Raw genomic sequence first — 22827 nt, 5'->3', positions numbered from 1 at the left:
GCTGGGAAATTGAATTTTCTATTAAAGCGTGATACGTTTAATCAGCGGTGGCGTAAATTCAACAAACTAACAACTGGAATATTGACTTGTCACAATTTTGTGACACCGTATATGTCGTTGATACGTTCCAGTCTGGTCGTATTTACAATTTCAGAAATTTTGCAACTATTTTTTCATTTTATCCGTAACGAGAATAGCGAAGATAAGACAGGCAAACGTGGTAAAACGTTGAAAATTCGGTTACAGGGAAATCGAATAAATTTGAAGTTGAAGAAATTAAGAAAAAGTCGAAACGAAGCAAACGCGATTCCTTAAGCCACGATGTTCAGGGATTTTATAATCTTTCCGGTGACGTCTTCGACGTGGAATATCCAGAAGCTGAGAAATTGATTCTGTACGATGAAAAAGACGATGTCTCCACAGAATACAACGATACAATAGTGGAAGAATTATCGATCGACGTAAATCCTGTTGAGAAATGCTCAGTTGGTATGACCGCTAGTTACTAAAAGGTTACTAGGGTTATGTTGGTACGACTCCTAACGACGCTCTTTTGTCATAGGAGTCGACCACGCCTTAATTGCTAAGACGCATTGGGAGAGTTTAGACGTTTGCTGTGTGATTTGGTGTTTTGTATAAGAGATAAAATAAAAGGTGTGATAACCAATCCGAGTGGATCCGAGATTGATTATCAACCCCAACCTATATAAAATAACAAATCCCGAGGAAATTGGATACTTCTCTGGTCCTAAATGGCAAAGGAACAGATTATCAAGTAAGTCAAATATTTTTCCAAATGCCATTCTTGTACAATCGTTGCTTTTCTACTTACCACGTACAATATAGCGGTTAATAAATTAACGAATCATCGAATATTACTGAAAGAAAGAAATTGTACTGATATTCCAATCTATCGTGTACAAAAGTAATAATAACAGCATGTAATATAAGAATAGCTTATCTTCAGCCTTAAAAGAAACTCGGTTTACAAGTATTCTCCCTATTGCGTTCCACTCTCGCTTGATCTTCTACACGTTCATCTATATTTCGCTGTTTTTAATTTATTTTATTATTCCCTGTCTATTACACATATGTATATTGTCCATTGCACGAATCTTTATCTATCTTGCCTAATTTAATGTAAAAAAATAGAAAAATAGAAAAATTTGCTGGAGGAATACGTTTACCAAAATTTGTCAAGAATTTTAAAGAAATTTGCAGGATGAAATTCACGGTGATACCGAATTGATATTTTTGAAATTATACTTTTGAAATAATTATTTATATCATAATAATTATTCCACGAATACTTGCTCGTAGATATTAATTTATGCTTTTAATAATCATGCGTTTAAGCTATCAAGTCGAGTCGAGTAGACTTTCTAATTTCGTGGAAGATAAGTCGATTTCTAAGATAAGTCATTTCATAGAGAAAAGACCAGCTGCTAAGGATTCGCCGCCACGATGGCTAGAGCTTGGAATAGCTGCTGATTACTCCGTGGAAGAATTTCATGGAATTCGAGTACAGCAATATATGTTGGCTCTTTTAAACATCGTAAGTAATACCAAACGAAATTCTGTTATTATACTTAGATATAGAATACCTCCTCCTACATATGTACGCAAGCAACCGGGAAACATAGGGCAGAGTTATGCGTATCTCTGTATTTTCAAGGTACGCTACTTGCTTTCAAACATCTCGATCGTATATTCGGATGGAAGCTCTGTATTTTCTGTTTACACTGTTCAAAGCTTACACGTATCTTTTAGAAAGTTCAGCGAATAATTTATCCGGAATGGAATTTTGTAATCGATTAATTTCAGCCATTCGGTAATTGGTTTTCCAATGCTGTTGAGATTAATAACGTACATTTCCTAAGATAAATATAACGAATAAAATTAATTTTTTAGGAAAATTATATAAGATACGATGTATTTACGAGAGTTTTGAATAATAATTTATTTGTAAGGCTGTAATACTGTTTTAACGCCTGTTACATTTTCGTACGTATTTTAATCCTAGGTCAGTGCAATTTACATGGACCCATCGCTCGAATCCAACATGATTCTAGTGATCGTACGAATGATTTTATACGCGGAAAAACGAGACGTTATGGTAAGCGATTTCCATTAAATTAAATCATTTAACTAAAGTAGTAACTATCTGAGATACGCATATGCGAGTGTCAATTATTTTATTTTCTACTTATCTGTACAGTGTATGGTATATAAATTATATAGGTCAAAATATCTGCGCATGACGTTCTAGATCGATAAAATGCAACGAGTTCCATTTTGTTAAATTGGACAACCGTGAACGATCCCTTGAAAACAAATTTCCAAACAAACAATTTTCACGGATCATTGACAAACCTCGCATTTATCGTGTATCCGAAATATCTGTATAATCGACTATTAAACCTTTTTCATCTCTTAAGAATCTTAATTTAATGTTATAGACCTATGATAATATCATTGATATACGACACTTGCGATTCCTTTTACTTTTCTTTTTCTGCTATTCTTCTCTGCTGTTGAATCAACATTTCAACATTTTTCAGGAAGATTAAAATACTAATAGCGTTACAAGTTACATTTGATTACAATCAACAACACGATTACTTGCACATATATTTATTATCATTGACGAATATTTATATATAGTATATAATGCATGATGTAATAATAAATATAATATATTCGTAATATTTGCTAGCTTTTATTAAGAAAATATTAAACGTTGTCGTAGGTCCGCCGTGGCGATGCCAGACGATCTCTCGAGAACGTGAACAAATGGAACAGAAAGATGCTGTCCTCGAAGGACGTAAATCACGATGTTGCTGTATGGTTGACGCGATTAGATATAGGAGGTCCTTCCGGTTACGCACCTGTGTCAGGAGTATGCTATCCCGCGAGATCGTGCGCGTTAAATCGAGACGAAGGCTTGACCAGCACCTTTATCATCGCTCACGAAGTAGCACACATGTGAGTGTCCCACATGTTGGGATATCGTTGGCAAACTGAAATATTTATAACTGGCCTAGGTATTTACGCAGAGACCCTGTGCTATTTATTTATGCAAATACGTACTTTTACGAGAATAATTTGAAAAATGAAATCTCCATAGGAGAACTTATTATCTTTACCGAATATCACAACGAGTACTGTACTTTGAATCTGCCATAGATTTTTGCGTATTATGTGCGTTCTTGCATTCCTCCTTTCACCTACGATGGCTCTTAAACAAGAAACGATATCGTAACGAGAAATACAACTTAGCTGAGCGTCCACTTTGGTTCCACTAGTGTTGTCCCATACGACTTTGTGTTTGACCTCGCTATTAGGGGACTTTTTACCCAACGTTTCCTTCATCGCCTTCACTACCTTCGATTTATCGAACTTGAGACTTAAACTGGCCGTTACTAAATCTTTCGGCTTCTTCGACATCGGTTGGTGTCTCTTCGTGAACCAATTCGACGGTGCCATAAAGGTCGAAATAGCGGCTTTCGAGGATCCGCTAAGCTTACTTTTAGCTCCGTGCAATGTCGACACGTCGAAGCTATTGGAACGGAAGCTCTTCGATCGACTTTCTTTCTGTTCGGTCGTTTTTCCGGGCCAGTTTGATTTGCTATCGTCCCGGGAACTCGGCGCTTCCTCGCCGCATCGGTTGATTTCCATCGCGGAAGACGCTAACGAGCTTACGATCGATATCAGATCCGTATTAGAGCAGACAATGCCCGCAGCACCGGAAACGGATGCACTCGCGGCTCTTGGCAGTTCCGAGACGCGCTTTCGGAGAGAAGACGTCGGCGAAACCGACGGAGTAGGCATTTCAGAGAATCGTTGTTTCGGCTGTTGAGTGTAACGTTGAGCGGAACTGTTACCCTCCAGCGGCTGTATTTCGTACACTTGCTCCGTCGACGTCCTGTACATCCTTAAGCGCACCTGGCAAACGGATTGCTTTTATTCGAAAGACAGTTTCTTTTTTATCATAATTCGTGCGTTATGATACATGTTTCGATGATTGAGCCGTTAAGCGTGACAAAGCGATGGAATTGTTTTGCACAGAAATTCTTCAACACGTTGAGTGTTTAGGTGTTTAGGTACGCAAATAGACTAGAATATTTTGCAAGAATAAAATGTCTTGGTATGGTACGCTTTAATCTATCTATCCAAGTCAAAATAAGTATAAAAATCGCGTGGCAATCAACATGTTAAAAAAAAAAAAAAAAAAAAAAAAAAAGAAAAAGAAAAGGAGAAACAGATGCTTCTGATTGTTTAGTGCATTTTCATAAAATCTTCCAAATGTTTAATTCTCATAGAATAAAAGGGAGAGCATACGTTTGAATCTCAGCAGATTTTATTAATTCTTTGAAACCATAAATATAATATGAGTATTACATCAACTTTAGTTCATACATGTAACAACATATTATTCTGCACGTAACAGTTACATTTAATGAAACATTTATTTATCCAGTAAATCCATATTCTCTATTAAACGTTCGTTTATTAATAAAACTGCCATAATCGTCCACGCATTGTTCGCTTCCTTAATTATTTTTCAAAGTATAACGATAATCAATGATGCAACAGAAATATCACGTAACATCCCAACAATCTTACATGAGATTTTAGCTGTTTTTACTATACAAATTAAGTCATTATTAAAATAAGTCATTATAATAATATATATATGTCGGAGATGAAAGAACACCGGAACCTTCCCTTTGGAACTTTGGGAAGACCCCTAGTATTGAAATTTAGATTTCACCATAGCCGTATTAAGAAACTGTTGTCATTCGATCCGACTGTATTTATTTGAGATTTATGATAGTGAGCTCGGGCTCGAGGCGACAATCAGTCGCCGAACGTAGCCGCGGTCAAAGGGATGAACGTTTTGTCTAACAAAGGCATGAAGTAATTCTATAGCTCTTCTTAAAAGAAATACTTGGGACAGGGCACGACGGTAAACGTTTCAATGGTTTCTGCCCCGTGGCTCGCCACACGCAGACTTTGTCCTTCGGGTAAGGTGATTGCCAGATGCCAACGCATCTTCACAGTATATGTTTAGCTGGGCGAGGACCGGCTACGAATATTAAGTTTCAATTATACAAAGTCTTTCAAGTAGACAAATAGCCTGTGCCCCCACTACGGGAAGATAAGAGAAATCTATCCTTCCACGAACGACGCTTCCCGCTAGCAACTTTTCCCAAGGACAGCTAATATCTTTCTCTAACCACCAACATGGAAATTGACCAATTAACAGCAACTTCAATTTCCCTCACCCTTCGAACGAAGACTTTTCTCCGCGAATCCGATGATCTCTTGGCACTCTCATGATCGTGCCCTTAGGCACACCCATCATAGATTTCTTCGACAGCGTCACCGCGACGGAGAGCCACTCTCTCTAGTGCGATCTCATCGGCAATCGACCTGTCTTTCGTATACGTAATAATTGCCCCTTGCTCTAACATACAGTGTAACTTAGACGCTAACGAAGGGTAAAGTTCGTCATCCCGTTGACCGCGGATTCGTTATTGAGCCTAGGATCATTGTCATTTGCTTCTCGAGTATCTAATTATCGCGATTACTTGTCCAATTCCATCATAGTCATATTTGCACTAGTAAATATCTCCTCTATTGCATAACGATCACGTCTAGCGCCAATAGGGATTCGTTTCACACCCTTAAACCTAACTCTAATCTTAACGCCAACCCGACATATATATATATATATATATATATATATATATACATACATATATATATTTTATACATACATACATATATCAATTTTTATACACATAATTATACATATTCATTTTCATTTAATATTTTCATTTAATAATTTAATAAACCTTCGTCCCGCAAAGGCAAATAAATTCACGTATAACATTTCTCTTCAGCGGCATTGTTCTAGGATTGTATTTGTTGAAAGAAGGATAGCATTAAGCGCTGGAATAAAGAATGACGAATCGTTATTCTTTAACCATCGTACTTAGACACATATTTATTGAGCTACTTGTATTTTAATCGAAGTCTAATATCCTCCATCTGTAGGTGTAAATATTACTGCCGTTGTTAATGTTATTTAAGTTTTACTACTGGAAAGGACATTTAAGTTTGAAGGCAGGCAAGTCTACTGTTCTTAAAGCTGACATTTAGACATCTAAGATTTTTTGTGTCTTTATTGACAAAAATATATTTGACTTTGCATATTTAAAATAAAGGATTTGCGTTATATAAAAAAATCTTTCTTTAGAAAATTCAATGTGGTGAAATTAGAATATGAGATAAAAGAAATACTATGCATATGATTTGATTGAAATTTTGAAAGTGTATAGACCCTGTTTTAGAAATATGAGTATTAATTCGGTAGACTATAAATTTATATTACAAAATTAACTGTTTTCTACTTTTGTTGTACTTTTCTTCTACTTTCTGGACATTTTACTGAAAATGCTGAAGATTTTAAATCAGTAATTAATAAAGTGAATTCATAAAATAACTTTTAAACGCATTGCTATCTAAAGTACAAATTCTTACGTTTTTAAAAATATATTCTTATAGTTATTGTATGTAACGTACTTGAATCTTTACGTGTATGGTTAAAATATTTTGTCCGCATTTTATTCAGTCATTTAAAATATCAAAGCAAACTTATTTCAAGTGAAAAATAATCCTTATTCCTATAAGCAGTATTCATTACAAGAACTAATTTTACATATATAATCGTAACAAAAAAGAAACATTAAACAGGCATTTATAGTTATTGACATTTATCTTTTGTATGTTCATTTACGAGGAAATGGTACTTAATGTAAAAGCGACTGGATTTCATATTTTTAACTATTGTGTACATGTATTGAATCTTATTGTTCTTCTTAAAAATTAAATGAATACTCATAATCCTAAAACATCCTTTCTATGTTGTACTAGATATATATACAATTAAAATGTGTAATAATGTGAATGATAAACTAGTTCGAATAATTATTTTGCTTAAACGTAAGTTAATTGAAATCAGATGAATGTTATACACGCATTATACCGTGCATTATGAACTATTGATTGATTGATGCTCATATTTAATTATTAACGAGAAAATTAGAAAAATCAAATTGAATTTAATCTGTCCTTCTTATATTTATTAAGATGAGTTCTGGGGCTTGAAACACTCGAGATTAGAAATTTTGATTAATGTTTCACATTATGACTGGACGCTTGTTGTAATATCTTTTGTACGAGATACACTATACATACACAAGATCAAAATGGAATTTCGAAACGGTCGTATCGTTCAACAAAAATCTCTTTTATCTTTGATCCTCTTCATAAAAATGCAATTCTCCTTTACAGAACATCATATAACATTTATTGTACGATATATTGTTCAATTATATTTCGAAATTTTCAGCTTCGAATCTTTGTTTAATTATACTGTAGAATTAAATATCATGCGTTATTTAAATATAGAGATAGACTAAACTTTTGTCCACATTTATTAAAGCTGTACAAACTGAGATGTTTAAATTTGCGAAATTTCATGGACTTTTATATTTAATTTTTCATCATGAATCCCGCTTTGCGATACAATACATATTAGATTTATAATATCTTAAATTTACAGTACCAATGCTGATTTTATCTGAAACTATTTGTTTGCAAATGATATCTTTCTTCGTTGGAATTACCCTTCACTTATAAATTAATAATTATTAACATTGAACAGTATTGTTAAACTTCAATAAAAATAGGATCGATAACTAAATGTTAGTTAAAGAAACTTCCTATTACAGGTATAACAAATCATATTGAATTTTGTTTAGAAAACAATAATAAAAATGGGTGTCTTTTTGTGAAAATAATTTACAGCATATCACTCGACTTATTCATATAAGAGATATTAGTTTGTTTAAATACCCTGTTGCACCCTTTTATTCATTTTCAACCCAATTTTTTCACAACATTAAAAAATATTTTAAGCCTGAAGAAAAACATGAAAAACTTCTTATTAGCATGATTTCATGCTAAACATCCTCTTAAGATATTATAAATCTTTCTTGTTTACTAAAACCAGAGCCTAACTGAAATATACGAGTATCGCAACAGGATTAATCGTAATACATGATTAAATACAAGCAATATGTAAGCTATATTTTTACTTTTTACTTCAGAAATAAATATTTCACCAGCATCGTCTTTAGCTTAAGGAAAATAAACTTGTGAAATTTAATTTAAAGCTTCGTAAAACATGGAAATGTTGCAGGATAACAAATCAGAAAAGATATATTAAATAAATCACAGTTCAGGTATCTATAACATGTGATTCTCTTAACAAATCTGTTTCATTCATCAAGCAACTGCAAAATTTCCGTAAAATCAGAAGCGGTTTCACAAATTATAGGCATTCGTAAACATGATAGATAAGAGTTAGTATCGCGGCGTTTTAGAGTATCTATGAGCGTAATATGGAAAGTAAAAAGATGTATAATAAAAATAGTTCACTTTCCAAGCTATCACTAACATTGTAACGAATTATTATACATATAACGGCTCACGAAAGTACTCGGACGCTTACAGAAACTTTCCATGAATATTTTGTTGAAGTTTTTCATGAATTTCAAGATGCATTAGGCTGTCTCAAAAGTTTCTTTCGTTTTGTTCTATTACTACAAAATAGATCATACATAAATTGATAAAATAATATAAAACAAAAAGTGTCGTGCATCTATTATTTCCTTATGAAACGAAAGAAACTTTTGAAATAAATGTAAATAGGAATTATAAGATGCTTATTGATTACCATCGGTATTTGGACAGTTAATTATGTATTGTATAAATAAGTCACAATATTTTTAGTAGCAGCATTTTTACCCCTAATCAATCATATGTTTAAAAATACTCTTTACATTGTACATTAGTTTTTTGCTATGTGTACGTCTGCAATAAGCATCTTCTAGCTTCCATATATATATTTCCAAATTAGTCTCAATTTTTACCGGTGTAATCATGATAGACACGTCTCGTTACATTGAAGTGAAGTGAAGAAAAACACTTTTCATTCAAATACGTAAACACATAATATTCATAAATTTATAAGAACAATTTTGTCCGTGGGTATTTGGTAGCGCAATTGAGAAGATGTTTTTTTTTTATTTATTAGAATATTTACAATCAATTCTCGTTGAGAATTTTCAGTAACTTAGTTTGGCGTGATACAATGACATGGATTATAATAGTTTTATATTGTTGGTTCTAGTAGAAACTAAGGATTTAATCTAGAGGGTATTTTCTTTTTAGTCTGCGGATCTGGTCCGTCGTGTCCAGTAGTTGGGTCACTAATGGGATGTGGTGGTTGTTGACTCTTGTGTTATATCTGCTTCTGGACTTGTGTATTTTATCTTTGACTGTAGGTATCTTGAGGTCACGGTGGATTGTTTCGTTGGTAACATACCAGGGTGCATTTAATAGGGATCTTAGCGTTTTCGATTGGAAGCGTTGGAGTATTTCAATGTTGGAGTTACTTGCTGTTCCCCATAGTTGGATTCCGTAGGTCCAGACAGGTTTTATTACGGCCTTGTAGAGGGTTATTTTGTTCTGTATGTTTAGTTTGGAGCGTCGGCCCGTGAGCCAATAGAATTTTCTTAGTTTTTCCTTTAGTTGCTTTGTTTTTTCTGAGATATGTTTTTTCCAAGTTAGCCTCCTGTCCAGGGTCATGCCCAGGTATCTTACGGAGTCCTTGCTTGGGATTATTGCGTTGTTAATGGTGACCTGGGGGCAGGTTTGTTTTCGGAGCGTGAATGTTACACGGGAGGATCTTTTTTCGTTTATTTTAAAACCCCATTTTTGGAACCACTTTTCCATGGAGTCGAGACTTCGCTGGAGAGTGGATGAGGCAATTGCCGGGTCTGCGTGGGTAGCTAATAGTGCTGTGTCGTCGGCAAATGTTACTATTGTTACCTCGTTTGATATAGGTAAGTCGGCAGTGTAGATGGAGAACAGTAGGGGTCCGAGGACACTACCTTGGTGTATGCCGGATTCTATTGGGAATGTTGCGGAAGAGGCGCCTAGGCATTTAACTATGAATTGTCTGTTGGTTAGGTAGGATTTTAAGATGGAGTAGTATGGATGGGGTAGGATCTTTTTGATCTTGTAGAGTAGCCCTTCATGCCATACTTTGTCGAATGCCTGTTGGATGTCTAGAAATACCGCTGAACAGTATTTTTTCTTTTCAAGGGTTTGGCTGATCATGTGGGTTATGCGGTGGATTTGCTCTACTGTTGAGTGTTGTTTTCGGAAGCCGAATTGGTGGTCTGGGAGTGTTTTCAATTCTTCTAGGAGTGGGAGGAGACGATTCGTGAGCATTCTCTCGAATAGTTTAGACAGGGTAGGTAAAAGACTGATTGGGCGATAGGAGGTGGTTTCATATATTGGTTTACCGGGTTTAGGGATGAGGGTGATTAGTGAGATTTTCCAAGCCTTGGGAAAGTGTTGAAGGCGGAGGATAGCGTTAAAGATTGATGCGACGAGTGCAATCCCTTTTATGGGAAGTTCCTTGATTGCTTTATTTCCTATTAGGTCGTGACCTGCTGCTTTCTTGGGGTTTAGGCGACTGATTGCTTGTATAATCTCTGCAGAAGTGAAGGGCTCAATAGGAGGGGACATTTGGAAGGGAGTGTGCAGGTATTCGGTGACGTCCGCTGCAGCTATGGAGGAATGGGATTGAAATACTTCAGTCAAGTGTTTGGCAAATAGGTTGGCTTTTTCTATAGGGCTACGCGCCCATCCACCCTGCGGACGGCGGATTGGAGGTATTATTTGTGGGGGACGCGTGAGTTTCCTGGAGGCTTTCCATAGTGAGTAGTTAGAGTCGGCTGTGGGGGACAGGCTGGCGAGATATTTGTGAAAACGGTCATTATTGTAGTTTTTTATGGTTTTGGATAGTTTTCTAGTTGCGTTGTTTAGTTTGCGTTTGTCCTCCGGTGTTCTATGGGTCTGCCATATCCTTCTTAGTCTACGTTTTTCTGCTATTTTTTTTAATATGTACTGGGGGTATTCGTGATTGCTGATGGACGTTATTGCCGGTGTGGAGAAGCGGATAGCGTTTATTATGCTCGTGTTTAGGTATTCCGTGACTGCTTCGATTTCTTCATTGGTTTTTAGTGAGGTTGAGGCTGAAGTTGTGTGGGTAAAGACTTCTCTAAAGAGCTGCCAGTTGATGTGTTGGTTATGAATGGAGCCATTAGGTGTATTCTCGATGATTGTTGAAATGACTGTTACTATCACGGGGGAATGGTTGGAGGAGAGATCAGCCGAGGAATTGATTTGGACGTTTCTTGACGAGATATTTATAGTTATGAGGAAATCAAGGAGATCGGGTATTTTGTTTGTGTCGGTGGGCCAGTGTGTGGGTTCGTATGTGGTAAGGTAGTTGAGGTTGTTGGTTATTATGCTGTTGAGGAGGTTTTTGCCTCTTACTGTAACCAGTCTGCTGCCCCATTGGGTGTGTTTGGCGTTGTAGTCTCCTCCGGCTATGAATCTATTGCCCAGGGTGTCCAGGAAGTTGTCGAAGTCTTCTTTGGCGATGGAGTGTCTGGGAGGGCAGTATACAGCTGAAGTGATGATTGTACCATGACAGTCTTCTATTGCTACGTTTGTTGCTTGGAGGTAGTCTTTCTGGAATGGTGGAAGTTCGTAGTGCTTGATGTTTGATTTGATTATGATTCCGGTGCCGCCGTGGGCCTTTCCGCTGGGGTGTTGTGTGTGGTAGAAGTTGTAGCCATGTACTTTGACGTAGTTTTTGTCGGTGAAGTGGGTTTCGGATATGAGCATCACATCGATTTGCTGTTGTTTTAAGAATAGTTCTAGTTCAAATTTGTGCTGAGCTAGACCGTTGGCGTTCCACAGAGCTATTCGCATTGGTTTTATTTTGCTTCTGTGCATATGAATTTGTCCATGAAGAGTGTGAGTAGTGACAGCAAGTTGTTAATTTGCTCAGTTTGCTTCTCGATAAGTTTTTCGAGTCTGGTAAAGTTGTCTGTGTTTTGTGGGGTGGGAATTCTATTTTCTGTGTGTACACTGTGTGTTTTCGAGTTGTTTACGTTTCCTTGCGTTGTCTGCGCATAGGATACTGTTGGTGTGGTGAGTTTTTGGTGTTTAGGTTCTTGTATGGTTATGTCCTTGGGTCTCAGTTTTGGATACTTTATATTATGTAGTGTTTTGTAGGCTGAGCATCCTTTGTAGTTCGCAGGATGCTCTCCTTGACAGTGGATACACTTGGCGGGGGTTTCCGGGGATTTAGTGCATTGGTCAGTGGGGTCATTACCTGCACATTTTACGCACCGGAAGTTATGATTGCAGTATTTCTGCGTGTGGCCGTACCTTTGGCACCTTTTGCATTGTATTATTTCTTTCTTTACAAGAGGTGGCTCGAACTTAACTATGGAGTTCATCAGCCGATTGATATTGTAGATTTCTTTGTTGTTTGTTTTTTGTTTTAAGTCTATAAAAAATAAGGATAGTGTAAATTAAAAATAAGGATAGGAAAATAATAAACATGACTAATCTGAATAGTTTAATTGTCATCTTTATCCAAGACTCGCATAGTCAATCGAGCCATTCGGAAACCACATTGACCAACTCCAAAATTGAAAAGTAGAGAAAAGTAATTACAAGTATCGCAAGTGGTGAGACAATATGCGATAAAAGTGAAAAGATGAGCTTGGCGTCAAGCTCTAAGGAACTAGAGGTTTTGTGAGAATCAATCGTGTACTTGAACGATGAAATTGCGAAATTATGAGATTGTCCAAAGATGAAGTTGGTCAATTTGACTTTCGCCAGGCTCGATCGTCACTACGACAGTTCTCGCGTATCGAAACTATCTTGATGTTTGTGTCGACAGGTGAGACGAATGAGCGATCGTGGCGGAGAAGGATCAGGACCATCGCCGAGGGAAGCTACTTTCCTGTCCACTCTCTCTCAAACATCGGCTCCTCAGATAGGTGGCCGAAGACATTCGGTCGTTACGATTGAAAGAGTGTCACCGACTTTGTTTGGCCGTAATCGTCGCGAATCAATCGCCGGTTTTCCTCTTGGAGGCGTGACCAGAATATTGCCGAGTCGTCGAGATCCAGAGTCTCTAGAATGTCCGCACCACCGAGCGGTAGAGGAAGCACGCACGTAAAAGCGAGGAAGGTAAGGATCTTTCGTTTATTTTAGCCGTTCTATCTCCGCTAGTTTGCAGACTAAGAAAAACCGAGTTTAAAGTTGACGAACTTCTATACGATCGTGCGAAGTTAAGATTTGAAAGAACCAAATATTCGTTGCTTTACAAATATACGTCCGTACAATCCGATTTGATTGATTTTAGACCTTGCATCAAATAGATCTCTATATAAACAGATAATTTCTGATTCTAAACATTTGTATCGCTTCTTCTTCCGCTTTGAAATCCTCTACAAACGCCTTTTATAGTCGTTCAACTTTTCAGCTCACAGAAAAGAACATTACGCGTATTCCTAGCAATCGCCCAAAGACTCGAACGTGTGCTTCGATAAAGCTCGCTTAACTTTCATCGACACATCGATAACTTTGCGTTCCAAGATGTTATTACGCCCTAGAATCCCTAACATAATTTTAGAACCAGAATTTCTGTGCAAAACAATTCCATCGCTTTGTCACGCTAAACGGCTCAATCATCGAAACGTGTATCATAACGCACGAATTATGATAAAAAAGAAACTGTCTTTCGAATAAAAGCAATCCGTTTGCCAGGTGCGCTTAAGGATGTACAGGACGTCGACGGAGCAAGTGTACGAAATACAGCCGCTGGAGGGTAACAGTTCCGCTCAACGTTACACTCAACAGCCGAAACAAGGATTCTCTGAAATGCCTACTCCGTCGGTTTCGCCGACGTCTTCTCTCCGAAAGCGCGTCTCGGAACTGCCAAGAGCCGCGAGTGCATCCGTTTCCGGTGCTGCGGGCATTGTCTGCTCTAATGCGGATCTGATATCGATCCTAAGCTCGTTAGCGTCTTCTGCGACGGAAATCAACCGATGCGGCGAGGAAGCGCCGAGTTCGCGGGATGATAGCAAATCAAACTGGCCCGGAAAAACGACCGAACAGAAAGGAAGTCGATCGAAGAGCTTCCGTTCCAATAGCTTCGACGTGTCGACATTGCACGGAGCTAAAAGTAAGCTTAGCGGATCTTCGAAAGCCGCTATTTCGACCTTTATGGTACCGTCGAATTGGTTCACGAAGAGACACCAACCGATGTCGAAGAAGCCGGAAGATTTAGTAACGGCCAGTTTAAGTCTCAAGTTCGATAAATCGAAGGTAGTGAGGGCGGTGAAGGAAACGTTGGGTAAAAAGTCCCCTAATAGCGAGGTCAAACACAAAGTCGTATGGGACAACACTAGTGGAACCAAAGTGGACGCTCAGGTAAGTTGTATTTCTCGTTACGATATCGTTTCTTGTTTAAGAGCCATCGTAGGTGAAAGGAGGAATGAAAAAGAAAATCGTAAATCGTAAAATTTCTTCCAGAGAATGCACTTTATCGTAAAAATTAATAAAGTCAACAACAACGTGAAATTAAATAATTGTTGTTTGATATTCTGTATTATCGATATAGGTGAAACGCGGAGAAGATAATTTGCAATCATTGCGGACAATATCGCAGTGACATTATTATCAATCGGTAATATTAAAGATAAAATTCATATGGGATGAAAACAGAGCGTCAAAAGTGGTTATTTTTCGATCTTCTTGCGAAGGGAAAATTCCTGCAAAATGTTTAAGAACGGCTCTCAACAAGGAATAAAAAATGTTATTACAGTTCCATTTTCGTGTTCGTTTTTTTTTCTACATGATCCATGTGAAATAATTCTTCAGATGCTCTGCTGGTAAATGAATCGACGTTTGTAATAGAGGAAATATGAAGTACAGCGAGATCGTTGTTGGCTATTGTTCTACACCGATATCGACAAAATAATTCTTCGACAACTCTATTGATAAATCAATTGTAGTTTGAAATCAAACGAATCTGAAGTATCATCAGTTTGTTGCTACGAGAACAATAGCCACCAACGATCTCGCAGTAATTCGGATTCGTTCGATTTTAAACTTCAATTGTTTTATCGACAGAATCTCTGAATAATTATTTTGCTGGTAAATTCTGCTGGTATATCGATTAGAGTTTGGAATCGAGCAAATACGAAGTACAAGATGGCTATTGTTCTCACGTAGCAACAGTCTGATAGTATTTCAGATTCGCTTGATTTCAAACTTAGTTCCCTTGGTTTAATTACTGATTTATCAGCTGGATCAAAATTTAAAGAAAATGAAGATCAAGTGTAGCGCGTAAGTTTGATCTCTGCTTAATTTTTTCATCTCTACACTCATCTTATCTTCCTCGCTTTTAGGTCTGCGATGTCGTCCATAATGTCCAACCGAAGATTGTGCGTACTTCCTCTACCGCTCGGTGGTGCGGACATTCTAGACTCTGGGTCTCGACGATTCGGCAATATTCTGGTCACGCCTCCAAGAGGAAAACCGGCGATTGATTCGCGACGATTACGGCCAAACAAAGTCGGTGACACTCTTTCAATCGTAACGACCGAATGTCTTCGGCCACCTAGCTGAGGAGCCGATGTTTGAGAGAGGGTGGACAGGAAAGTAGCTTCCCTCGGCGATGGTCCTTGTATTTTCGAGCTATCGCGGGGAGAAGCGGTCGTTAGAATACGCGTCAACGGGAGTCGTAAATTCCCGTTTAGGCGCTCTAGGCCCTTGAGAGTTATAGGAACTGTCGGAGTTCTGGATAATGTGAGAGCCTTAGGAGACTCTAGGCCGTGTAGGCACCTTGAGAAATGATGAAGGAACTCTGAAAGATATAGGAACGGTGAGAGCTATAGGGATTATGGGAACTCTAGACACCGTGAGAGACGATCAAACACTTAGAGAGGTAGGAACGGTGAGAGTTGTAGGAAATGCAGGAACTCTAGGCACCGTGAGAGACGATCAAACTCTAAAGTTTTATTCTAATGTGAATGCGGAGGAAAGCTCGGTATGGGTGTGCCCTTTGACCGAAAAACGCGGATTCGTTGCTTACATATTCAGTTAGGCAAGTGAGGGCAATGATCCGCGATGCTGATTGGTTATGACCAATGTTGGGAAGGAAGATAGGAGGAAAAAGCCTCCTACTAACTTGGGTCCTAGGCGACATTGTTTATGGGGAGACTCGGATTTTCCGTTAGGGAGATCTCCGCCTTTTTCGTTAGGCCACTACCTGCTTTCTCCGCAATTCTTAAGAGCACGTAATAAACCCAAGGACCCTTCTAAAGAACCAGCTGAAAACACTTCTGGAATTAGAAAGTCTTTTCTGGCAGACAGATTGACTCAAACCATGTGTGCGAACAATGCAGTTAGGATTTCACTTTATGGTGGGTCCTTAGGCCTATGGAAGGTTCGAAGGACGGCACGTAGACCGTTGGCTGTCACGCCGCGCGGGATGGGCTGCGGATGTGTTACGCGGCGTAACAGTCCTGATTCTTCTCCGCCACGATCGCTCATTCGTCTCACCTGTCCACACAAACATCAAGATAGTTTCGATACGCGAGAACTGTCGTAGTGACGATCGAGCCTGGCGAAAGTCAAATTGACCAACTTCATCTTTGGACAATCTCATAATTTCGCAATTTCATCGTCCAAGTACACGATTGATTCTCACAAAACCTCTAGTTCCTTAGAGCTTGACGCCACGCTTATCTTTTCACTTTTATCGCATATTGTCTCACCACTTGCGATACTTGTAATTACTTTTCTCTACTTTTCAATTTTGGAGTTGGTCAATGTGATTTCCTAATGGCTCGATTGACGACTATGCGAGTCTTGGATAAAGATGAAAACGATTTGAATTCAAGTAATTCGAAACCATTTTGTCAATGTGAACCTATTATTTTACCAATGTGAATCTGTAATTTTGCTTGAAATATCCTTCCAAGTTTTTATGATGATTCAGACTGGTCAAGTTACCTGAATCAAACAACTATTTTCAAGTTACTTGAAACTATTTTGTTAACGTGTACAGTTGCTTAAATCAAGCAACTATTTTCAAGTAAGTTAAAATCATTTTGCCAATGTGAACCTGTAATTTTGTCTGAAATATCCTTCCAAGTTTTTATGATGATTCAGATTGGTCAAGTTACCTCAATCAAGCAACTATTTTCAAGTAACTTGAAACTATTTTATTAATGTGTGCAGTTGAGTGAAGCAAGTATTTTCAAATAACTCGAAGCTATTTTGTTAACGCGTACAGTTGCTTGAATCAAGCAACTATTTTCAAGTAAGTTGGAACTATTTTGTTAACGCGTACAGTTGCTTGAATCAAGCAACTATTTTCAAGTAACTCGAAACTATTTTGTCAGTGTGAAACTATATAGACACTAGTTAATTCCCATACATATGTATAATGTACAATGTATAATAAACAGAGCTATTTTTTCAGATCAGAAGGTACGATCAATCTTTTTCTTTAAATATATTATGCTAAAAAGATATAAAATGGATTCGGAAATACAAATAATTCCCTTTATTTAGCACACAACTGTTATACATATATCTTATACTCTTAAGACCTCAAAAACCTACTCGCACGCACGCTTGCTGTCAACCGACTCTTCCAGATACTTCTAACGACTGGCTCTTGTCTTTTGTCTCAACCAAGACCCGGACGTCCTCTGATGCTTACACACACATTCACATGTACAGTGTAAATGTATCATATTCCCAACAATTGTATTGGAAAAATTTGAAATGGATCGGAAAATGTATATGGAAGTTACAGGACCTTTCTCGAAAATTATCGACAGTTCAAATATCAGGTTGTACAACAAAAGAGTCTTTCGTTTTATAAGAAAATAATAGACGCACGACGTTTCTTGTTTCCTTTATTTTATCGAACTACGTACGTTCCATTTTGTTCTATTAAGGTAAAGACCACGACATTTGACAGATTAGCTGTCGTGTTTGTATAAAGATGCATTGTCGTAAAAGACATATTCGTAGAGGAAAGACACTTTTGGGGCAACCTAATATTTGGCTGAACCTGACAAAACTGTACGCTTGTAATAAATAAAAAAAAAGCCTGCTACGCCCTTTCGATCATTTTAGCTCGAGTTATGTATGGGTCGACCCAATTACGTTCTTACAACGTTAGAGGATACCTTCGTTTTGAAGAAAATGAAAAAAGATCGCACATTTTCGTTTCAATTTTCTTGATTAAAAATCTTCTCCCAACGTTACAAATATGTTTTATTATCGTTAAAATAGGGACAGACTCGAAAGTACAAAAATTGCAGAGTCGCAACTGATGTAACGAACATAATCATGATAGTCGTGTCTCGTTACAGCGTTAACGGGATTTCAAAATGTTTGGCATAATACGCGATCCTACGCAAAATTTCCGCCAGCTCGGTGAAGTTTCGGCTATCCGAGTCTCGTATTATACGATGTGTTTCCAGCTTTCTCCTAACTGCGCGTTTTTTTTTTCGAAATTTTAACGCCGGCACCGCGCGAACAAAGTAAATAGATTAATTGAACTTTTAATCGATCAAATAGTCAACTAAACTGAAACGCAAGTACGATGTTAAGTTATCGAAATCAATTTTACGATTTTACCGTACGAACGCCGGTATCATCCGACCTTTCGGTATTTTCCGAGTTTTCTATTGTTCGTGTGATACGCGTCACCTCGGAACGATCAAGATTATTCGAACACTTTCGCAAGCCATAATAAGATTACAGAAAAAAGTACTTTGCTGTGAATACACGTTTCATCGGAGGAATCGAAATTTGTACAGGACGAAGTAACGTCGTTCGAACGAAGCTGCGATAGACTTAAAGTTGGGCTGTACAATTTCTAGATTTATATTAATCTTATAGAACGAAAAGACCCAGAGCTCTATGAACGTTCTAAGAGAACGGATCTCCTTCGGCGTAAATGGCGCTCCTTATCGGCGAACGGCTACAATATCCTGAATCTTTCTTTTCGACGGTTTCCACGTCGATCGAGAGAAACTATTCGTCGAAATGGACTATCCGTGGCTGATCTATTACGGCAGAAAGTGAAAAAGAACGTAAACGAAGGAAATGGCCGACATAAAGGACGATAACTGTTAATTTAAACGTAATAGAACGAAAGAATACGACGTATTCGTTAAAGGATATTTAAGACAATTTAAATTAAAATCGATTTTCACACGACGTTCTTCGATTTTTTCCAGAACCAGATTATATCTATGATAACGTTTCGATTATATCGTTTTATGCAAAAGAAAGCCAATTATATGATTGAAAGTAGAAATTTGGATCAACGTATGGATATCCTCCTATTTCGTTGCACGAGTTGCGAATAACCTGTCGAATAATGATAAAGATAGAAACGAATATGACAAAGGCATAACGAAGGAACTAATATTCAGAATTTCGTGCGTTTAATTCCTCGAAAATTGCACTTTTAAACGCATCGGTCTCGCAGTTCAACCTGCCGGGAACAAAGAATTTTATCGGAAACATCGTTCTAACATTTCAATTTTACAAACGTTTCGCTCTGCTTCGTTAAAAGCTGCGCGTATTTGGTAGATAGAAAATTATGCACATACGTTAAAACGTATAACGCGCAACAGGCAAGGATATACGCGTACGCGCTGCAAACGCGTTAAAAGCGAAAAATATCGCTGAAATTATTTTCCCATAATAAAGAAATCGTCGGGCCTCTTACGAATACAAAAGATAATTCGTTAAGATTATAGTGTATATTAATTTTACCATAACGAGTTTAACAGAGCTTTCGAAACTAAAAGCTTTATCACAGACGATAAACCCTTTGAGTGCTGAATACTCACGGCCTATGTCGTCCGTAAAGACGGCGCGTGTCTAGCGCTGACGATCGCTGTGGATGGAATACTTTTTCGTTAGACTGAACTCTGTTGATTAACTATTCAAAGCGCAAATCGTAATAAGTTATAGTAGTTTAAATGATTAAAATGAAAGAGATTAAATGATTCAAGAGCGTTATATTTTAGTTATTTTTAATTATTTATTATAAACATTGAAATTTACAGTTAACTAGAATTTGGGTAATAAACTAGAAAACTAAATTTAGTAAATATGTAAAATCCCTAGAGTTCGTGTAGGATAGGGATTCTTTTTGTTTTACGGGTAGCACGACAGGCTGTGCTTAACGGAGAGATCGATACGGACGAGCAGTTGAAGAAGTACATGTTCCCCAGACGGACGGACAGAGAGTTACATTAGAGAGACAGACCAGGCTATAGAATAGTTGTTTAAGATTGTAAAGACTGAAGATTTAAGATTTAAAGACTGAAGAAGAAAGATCGGTAGCTCAGGACGTTCAGGTAAACATTGCACCAAAGACTTATAATTTCCCGTTTAGATAATCATCGTTATTGATTGTTATAGACGCATATTAATTGTTGTTCATTTTTTCATTTTATCAAATCATTTCATAATAAAAAAAACTCGATTTTCAGACTTCAGAATCGATCCCTGAATTATCCCATTATTGAACCTTATAAATCGATTTTCGCCACGTCATGCCGCTGAGAGTTAACCTACGTGTCGTCATGACCGAGAACGCGAAAGGGGAGAAGATAGAGAGTATAAAATATACAGACAACAAATGACCTAATAGGAATATATTTAAATATATTATGCAAACGTTGGACAACGTTATGTTTTGTTAAGCTAACAGGATACACTAAAAATACATTATCAAGAAAGGGGATGTGGCCCATAAGCAAGTATGTTCTTCTACATATGACCATCAGACAGTACCTGTGATGCGGTTATCCCGGAAGTACATTGCGGAGTCGGTAGAGAGCGTTTCCTGACCTCTCGCCAGGGAGACAATAGATGAGGATTTAAGGGTGTCGAATCGGGATCCATGCAACGCGGAGGCGACTCGTTCCTTCGCCCTTCCTCTTCCTCTTCGCCCGATGTGCTTTCCTCTATGACGATTTGAGGCTCGCCATAGTTTGCCACATTCACATTCGGGCTGTACCATTGTCTTCTCATCTTGATTTAGAAAACTCTCACTTGAACATAAATAAAACGTTTCTTCGTTGAAACCGTATCATAGTGGAGAACGATCGAACAGTACAAAAGAATGAATAAAAATAAGTCACATTTTTATTAATTTTCTTTTGTATGTAAAAACAAATCTGATAGATTCAAAGATACAAGATCTTCCGATCTTCCTTTATTGCATGGACGAGCAGTTGAAGAAGCACGTGTTCCCCAGACGGGTGGACAGAGAGTTACATTAGAGAGACAGACAAGGTTATAGAATAGTTGTTTGAGATTGTGAAGACTGAAGATTTAAGATTTAAAGACTGAAGAAGAAAGATCGGTAGCTCAGGACGTTCAGGTAAACATTGCACCAAAGACTTATAATTTCCCGTTTAGATAATCATCGTTATTGATTGTTATAGACGCATATTAATTGTTGTTCATTTTTATATTTTATCAAATCATTTCATAATAAAAAAAACTCGATTTTCAGACTTCAGAATCGATCCCTGAATTATCGCATTATTGAACCTTATAAATATAACACGAGTTAATAATTTAGTTGTGTGTGAAAAATTCAGTGCTTGGGAAAACTAAAAAAACCAGATGTAGAGTTTTCTTACAAGTGGTGACCACTTCAACAATAACGAGGTACTATTGGCATTTGTTTACTGCCGTAAGGAATGCATTTATATTTATTTCACGCAAACGTAATAGTATTACTTCTGCATAGGTGTTCGGAAAAATTGAAAAACCCATACATGCGTCCTTAGTCCATGCCGAGCACTTACAGAAAACGCATATATATGTCCTTAGTCCACACCGATAGCTTTCGCCAGACACCTATATGCGCCCACAGCACTCAAAGGTTTAAAACACTGTTCTTTGTATCATTTCCCTATTTATAGTTGCGATATCGGGAATAACTTTAAACCGTTTTAAACGTCGTTTACTCGATTAACTCGCGCGTAACGATATTTGTCGTGGAATCTCGCAAAGAACGTAAAGCACACGTAACGATTCATCGATAAATCGGTTAACGACGTTGTTACGATTACCACGAACACACCCGTTAACGATATTTTTTCCATTTTTAGGTTGTTCGCGAACGAAAGGGAATCGTCTCGAGAAAGAAAAATCGCTTATAAGTATTTGAGCACATCGAACTTTCAACGCTCGGTAAGTATTCGTAAAATCCTACAAAAGTATTACAGCCATCTCGATCGTTTAATTCGATTAAAAACATTTTCGTTTTTAGAGAATTTATTCAACGGTAGTCGTTCGATGTACTAGGTTGTCCGAGAAGTTTCTTTCGTTTCATAAAATGATAATAGATGAGCAACAATTTCTGTTTTATATCATTTTATCGAATTAGGTGCGATCCATTTCCTTATATCTCTATTATTATGTTCGTGCATAATTCGATAAACTAATATAAAAGAAAGGACATCGCGCGTCTATTATTTCTTTATAAAACGAACACAACGTATTAAGTTGCCCGAAAAGTGTCTTTCTTTCGCAAAAAGAATTTTTTACAACAGTGCACCTTCGTACAAACGTGAAAGTAAGTCTGTGAAATATCGCGGTGTTTATCTCAACAGAACAAAACGGATCGTACGTAATTCGACAAAATAATATAAAAGAAAGAACGTGCGTCTATTGTTTCCTCATAAAACGAGAGAAACTTTTCGGACAACCTAATAGTAGCGGTACAGCAAGAATAACCTTTCAGAGGCG

General features: G+C 37.4%; 3 protein-coding genes and 2 long non-coding RNA genes across 6 annotated transcripts in view; 3 read left to right on the top strand and 2 right to left on the bottom strand.

Moving 5' to 3' along the window:
• LOC126914890 (uncharacterized) overlaps positions 1 to 6462 on the bottom strand; it is a 53040-nt gene extending 46578 nt beyond the window's left edge. Inside the window, exon 1 of the long non-coding RNA XR_007709911.1 lies at positions 5697 to 6462. This is a non-coding gene — a long non-coding RNA (uncharacterized LOC126914890). The remainder of the gene's footprint in view (positions 1 to 5696) is intronic.
• Positions 1 to 15732, top strand: part of LOC126914806 (A disintegrin and metalloproteinase with thrombospondin motifs 3-like) — a 207860-nt gene extending 192128 nt beyond the window's left edge. The window contains exon 5 of the mRNA XM_050719230.1: positions 15426 to 15732. Coding sequence (XP_050575187.1) covers positions 15426 to 15645 — 220 coding nt within the window. The 3' untranslated portion in view covers positions 15646 to 15732. The remainder of the gene's footprint in view (positions 1 to 15425) is intronic.
• On the top strand, positions 1520 to 14844 carry LOC126914795 (A disintegrin and metalloproteinase with thrombospondin motifs 3-like). Of its 2 annotated transcripts, none has more exons than XM_050719214.1 (4): positions 1520 to 1555; positions 2024 to 2116; positions 2750 to 2985; positions 14636 to 14844. In XM_050719214.1, the coding sequence occupies exons 1-4, from the start codon at positions 1535 to 1537 to the stop codon at positions 14637 to 14639; spliced, it is 354 nt and encodes a 117-aa protein (XP_050575171.1). In that variant the 5' UTR covers positions 1520 to 1534; the 3' UTR covers positions 14640 to 14844. The 2 variants fall into 2 exon arrangements, with proteins under 2 accessions (XP_050575171.1, XP_050575172.1); XM_050719215.1 differs by lacking the exon at positions 14636 to 14844 and adding an exon at positions 12908 to 13181.
• A 552-nt stretch (positions 15733 to 16284) lies between the features above and the next one.
• LOC126914790 (uncharacterized) lies at positions 16285 to 21218 on the bottom strand. Its single transcript, XM_050719208.1, has 2 exons — positions 20857 to 21218; positions 16285 to 16581 (listed from the first exon to the last, which is right to left on the bottom strand). The coding sequence occupies exons 1-2, from the start codon at positions 21094 to 21096 to the stop codon at positions 16438 to 16440; spliced, it is 384 nt and encodes a 127-aa protein (XP_050575165.1). The 5' UTR covers positions 21097 to 21218; the 3' UTR covers positions 16285 to 16437.
• Positions 20129 to 22618, top strand: LOC126914864 (uncharacterized). Its single transcript, XR_007709884.1, has 2 exons — positions 20129 to 20417; positions 22188 to 22618. It is a non-coding gene; the product is annotated as an uncharacterized LOC126914864 (long non-coding RNA).
• The last annotated feature ends 209 nt before the right edge of the window (positions 22619 to 22827 follow it).

Source organism: Bombus affinis, chromosome 3, assembly GCF_024516045.1.
Source record: "Bombus affinis isolate iyBomAffi1 chromosome 3, iyBomAffi1.2, whole genome shotgun sequence".
Classification (NCBI taxonomy): domain Eukaryota; kingdom Metazoa; phylum Arthropoda; class Insecta; order Hymenoptera; family Apidae; genus Bombus; species Bombus affinis.
The sequence above is the reverse complement of the archived record's forward strand: the minus strand, read 5'-3'. Positions and strand labels throughout refer to the sequence as shown.

What these genes read in the sequence shown, in the direction of transcription:
- LOC126914790 (XM_050719208.1), bottom strand. Translation starts at nt 21,096, where the DNA reads ATGAGAAGACAATGGTACAGCCCGAATGTGAATGTGGCAAACTATGGC. An exon ending in CCGGGATAACCGCATCACAG is followed by an intron (nt 16,582 to 20,856) that starts GTACTGTCTGAT and finishes TTGTGTGGACAG; the next exon opens with GTGAGACGAATGAGCGATCG.
- LOC126914795 (XM_050719214.1), top strand. Translation starts at nt 1,535, where the DNA reads ATGTTGGCTCTTTTAAACATC. An exon ending in TGTTGGCTCTTTTAAACATC is followed by an intron (nt 1,556 to 2,023) that starts GTAAGTAATACC and finishes TTTTAATCCTAG; the next exon opens with GTCAGTGCAATTTACATGGA. An exon ending in CGGAAAAACGAGACGTTATG is followed by an intron (nt 2,117 to 2,749) that starts GTAAGCGATTTC and finishes ACGTTGTCGTAG; the next exon opens with GTCCGCCGTGGCGATGCCAG.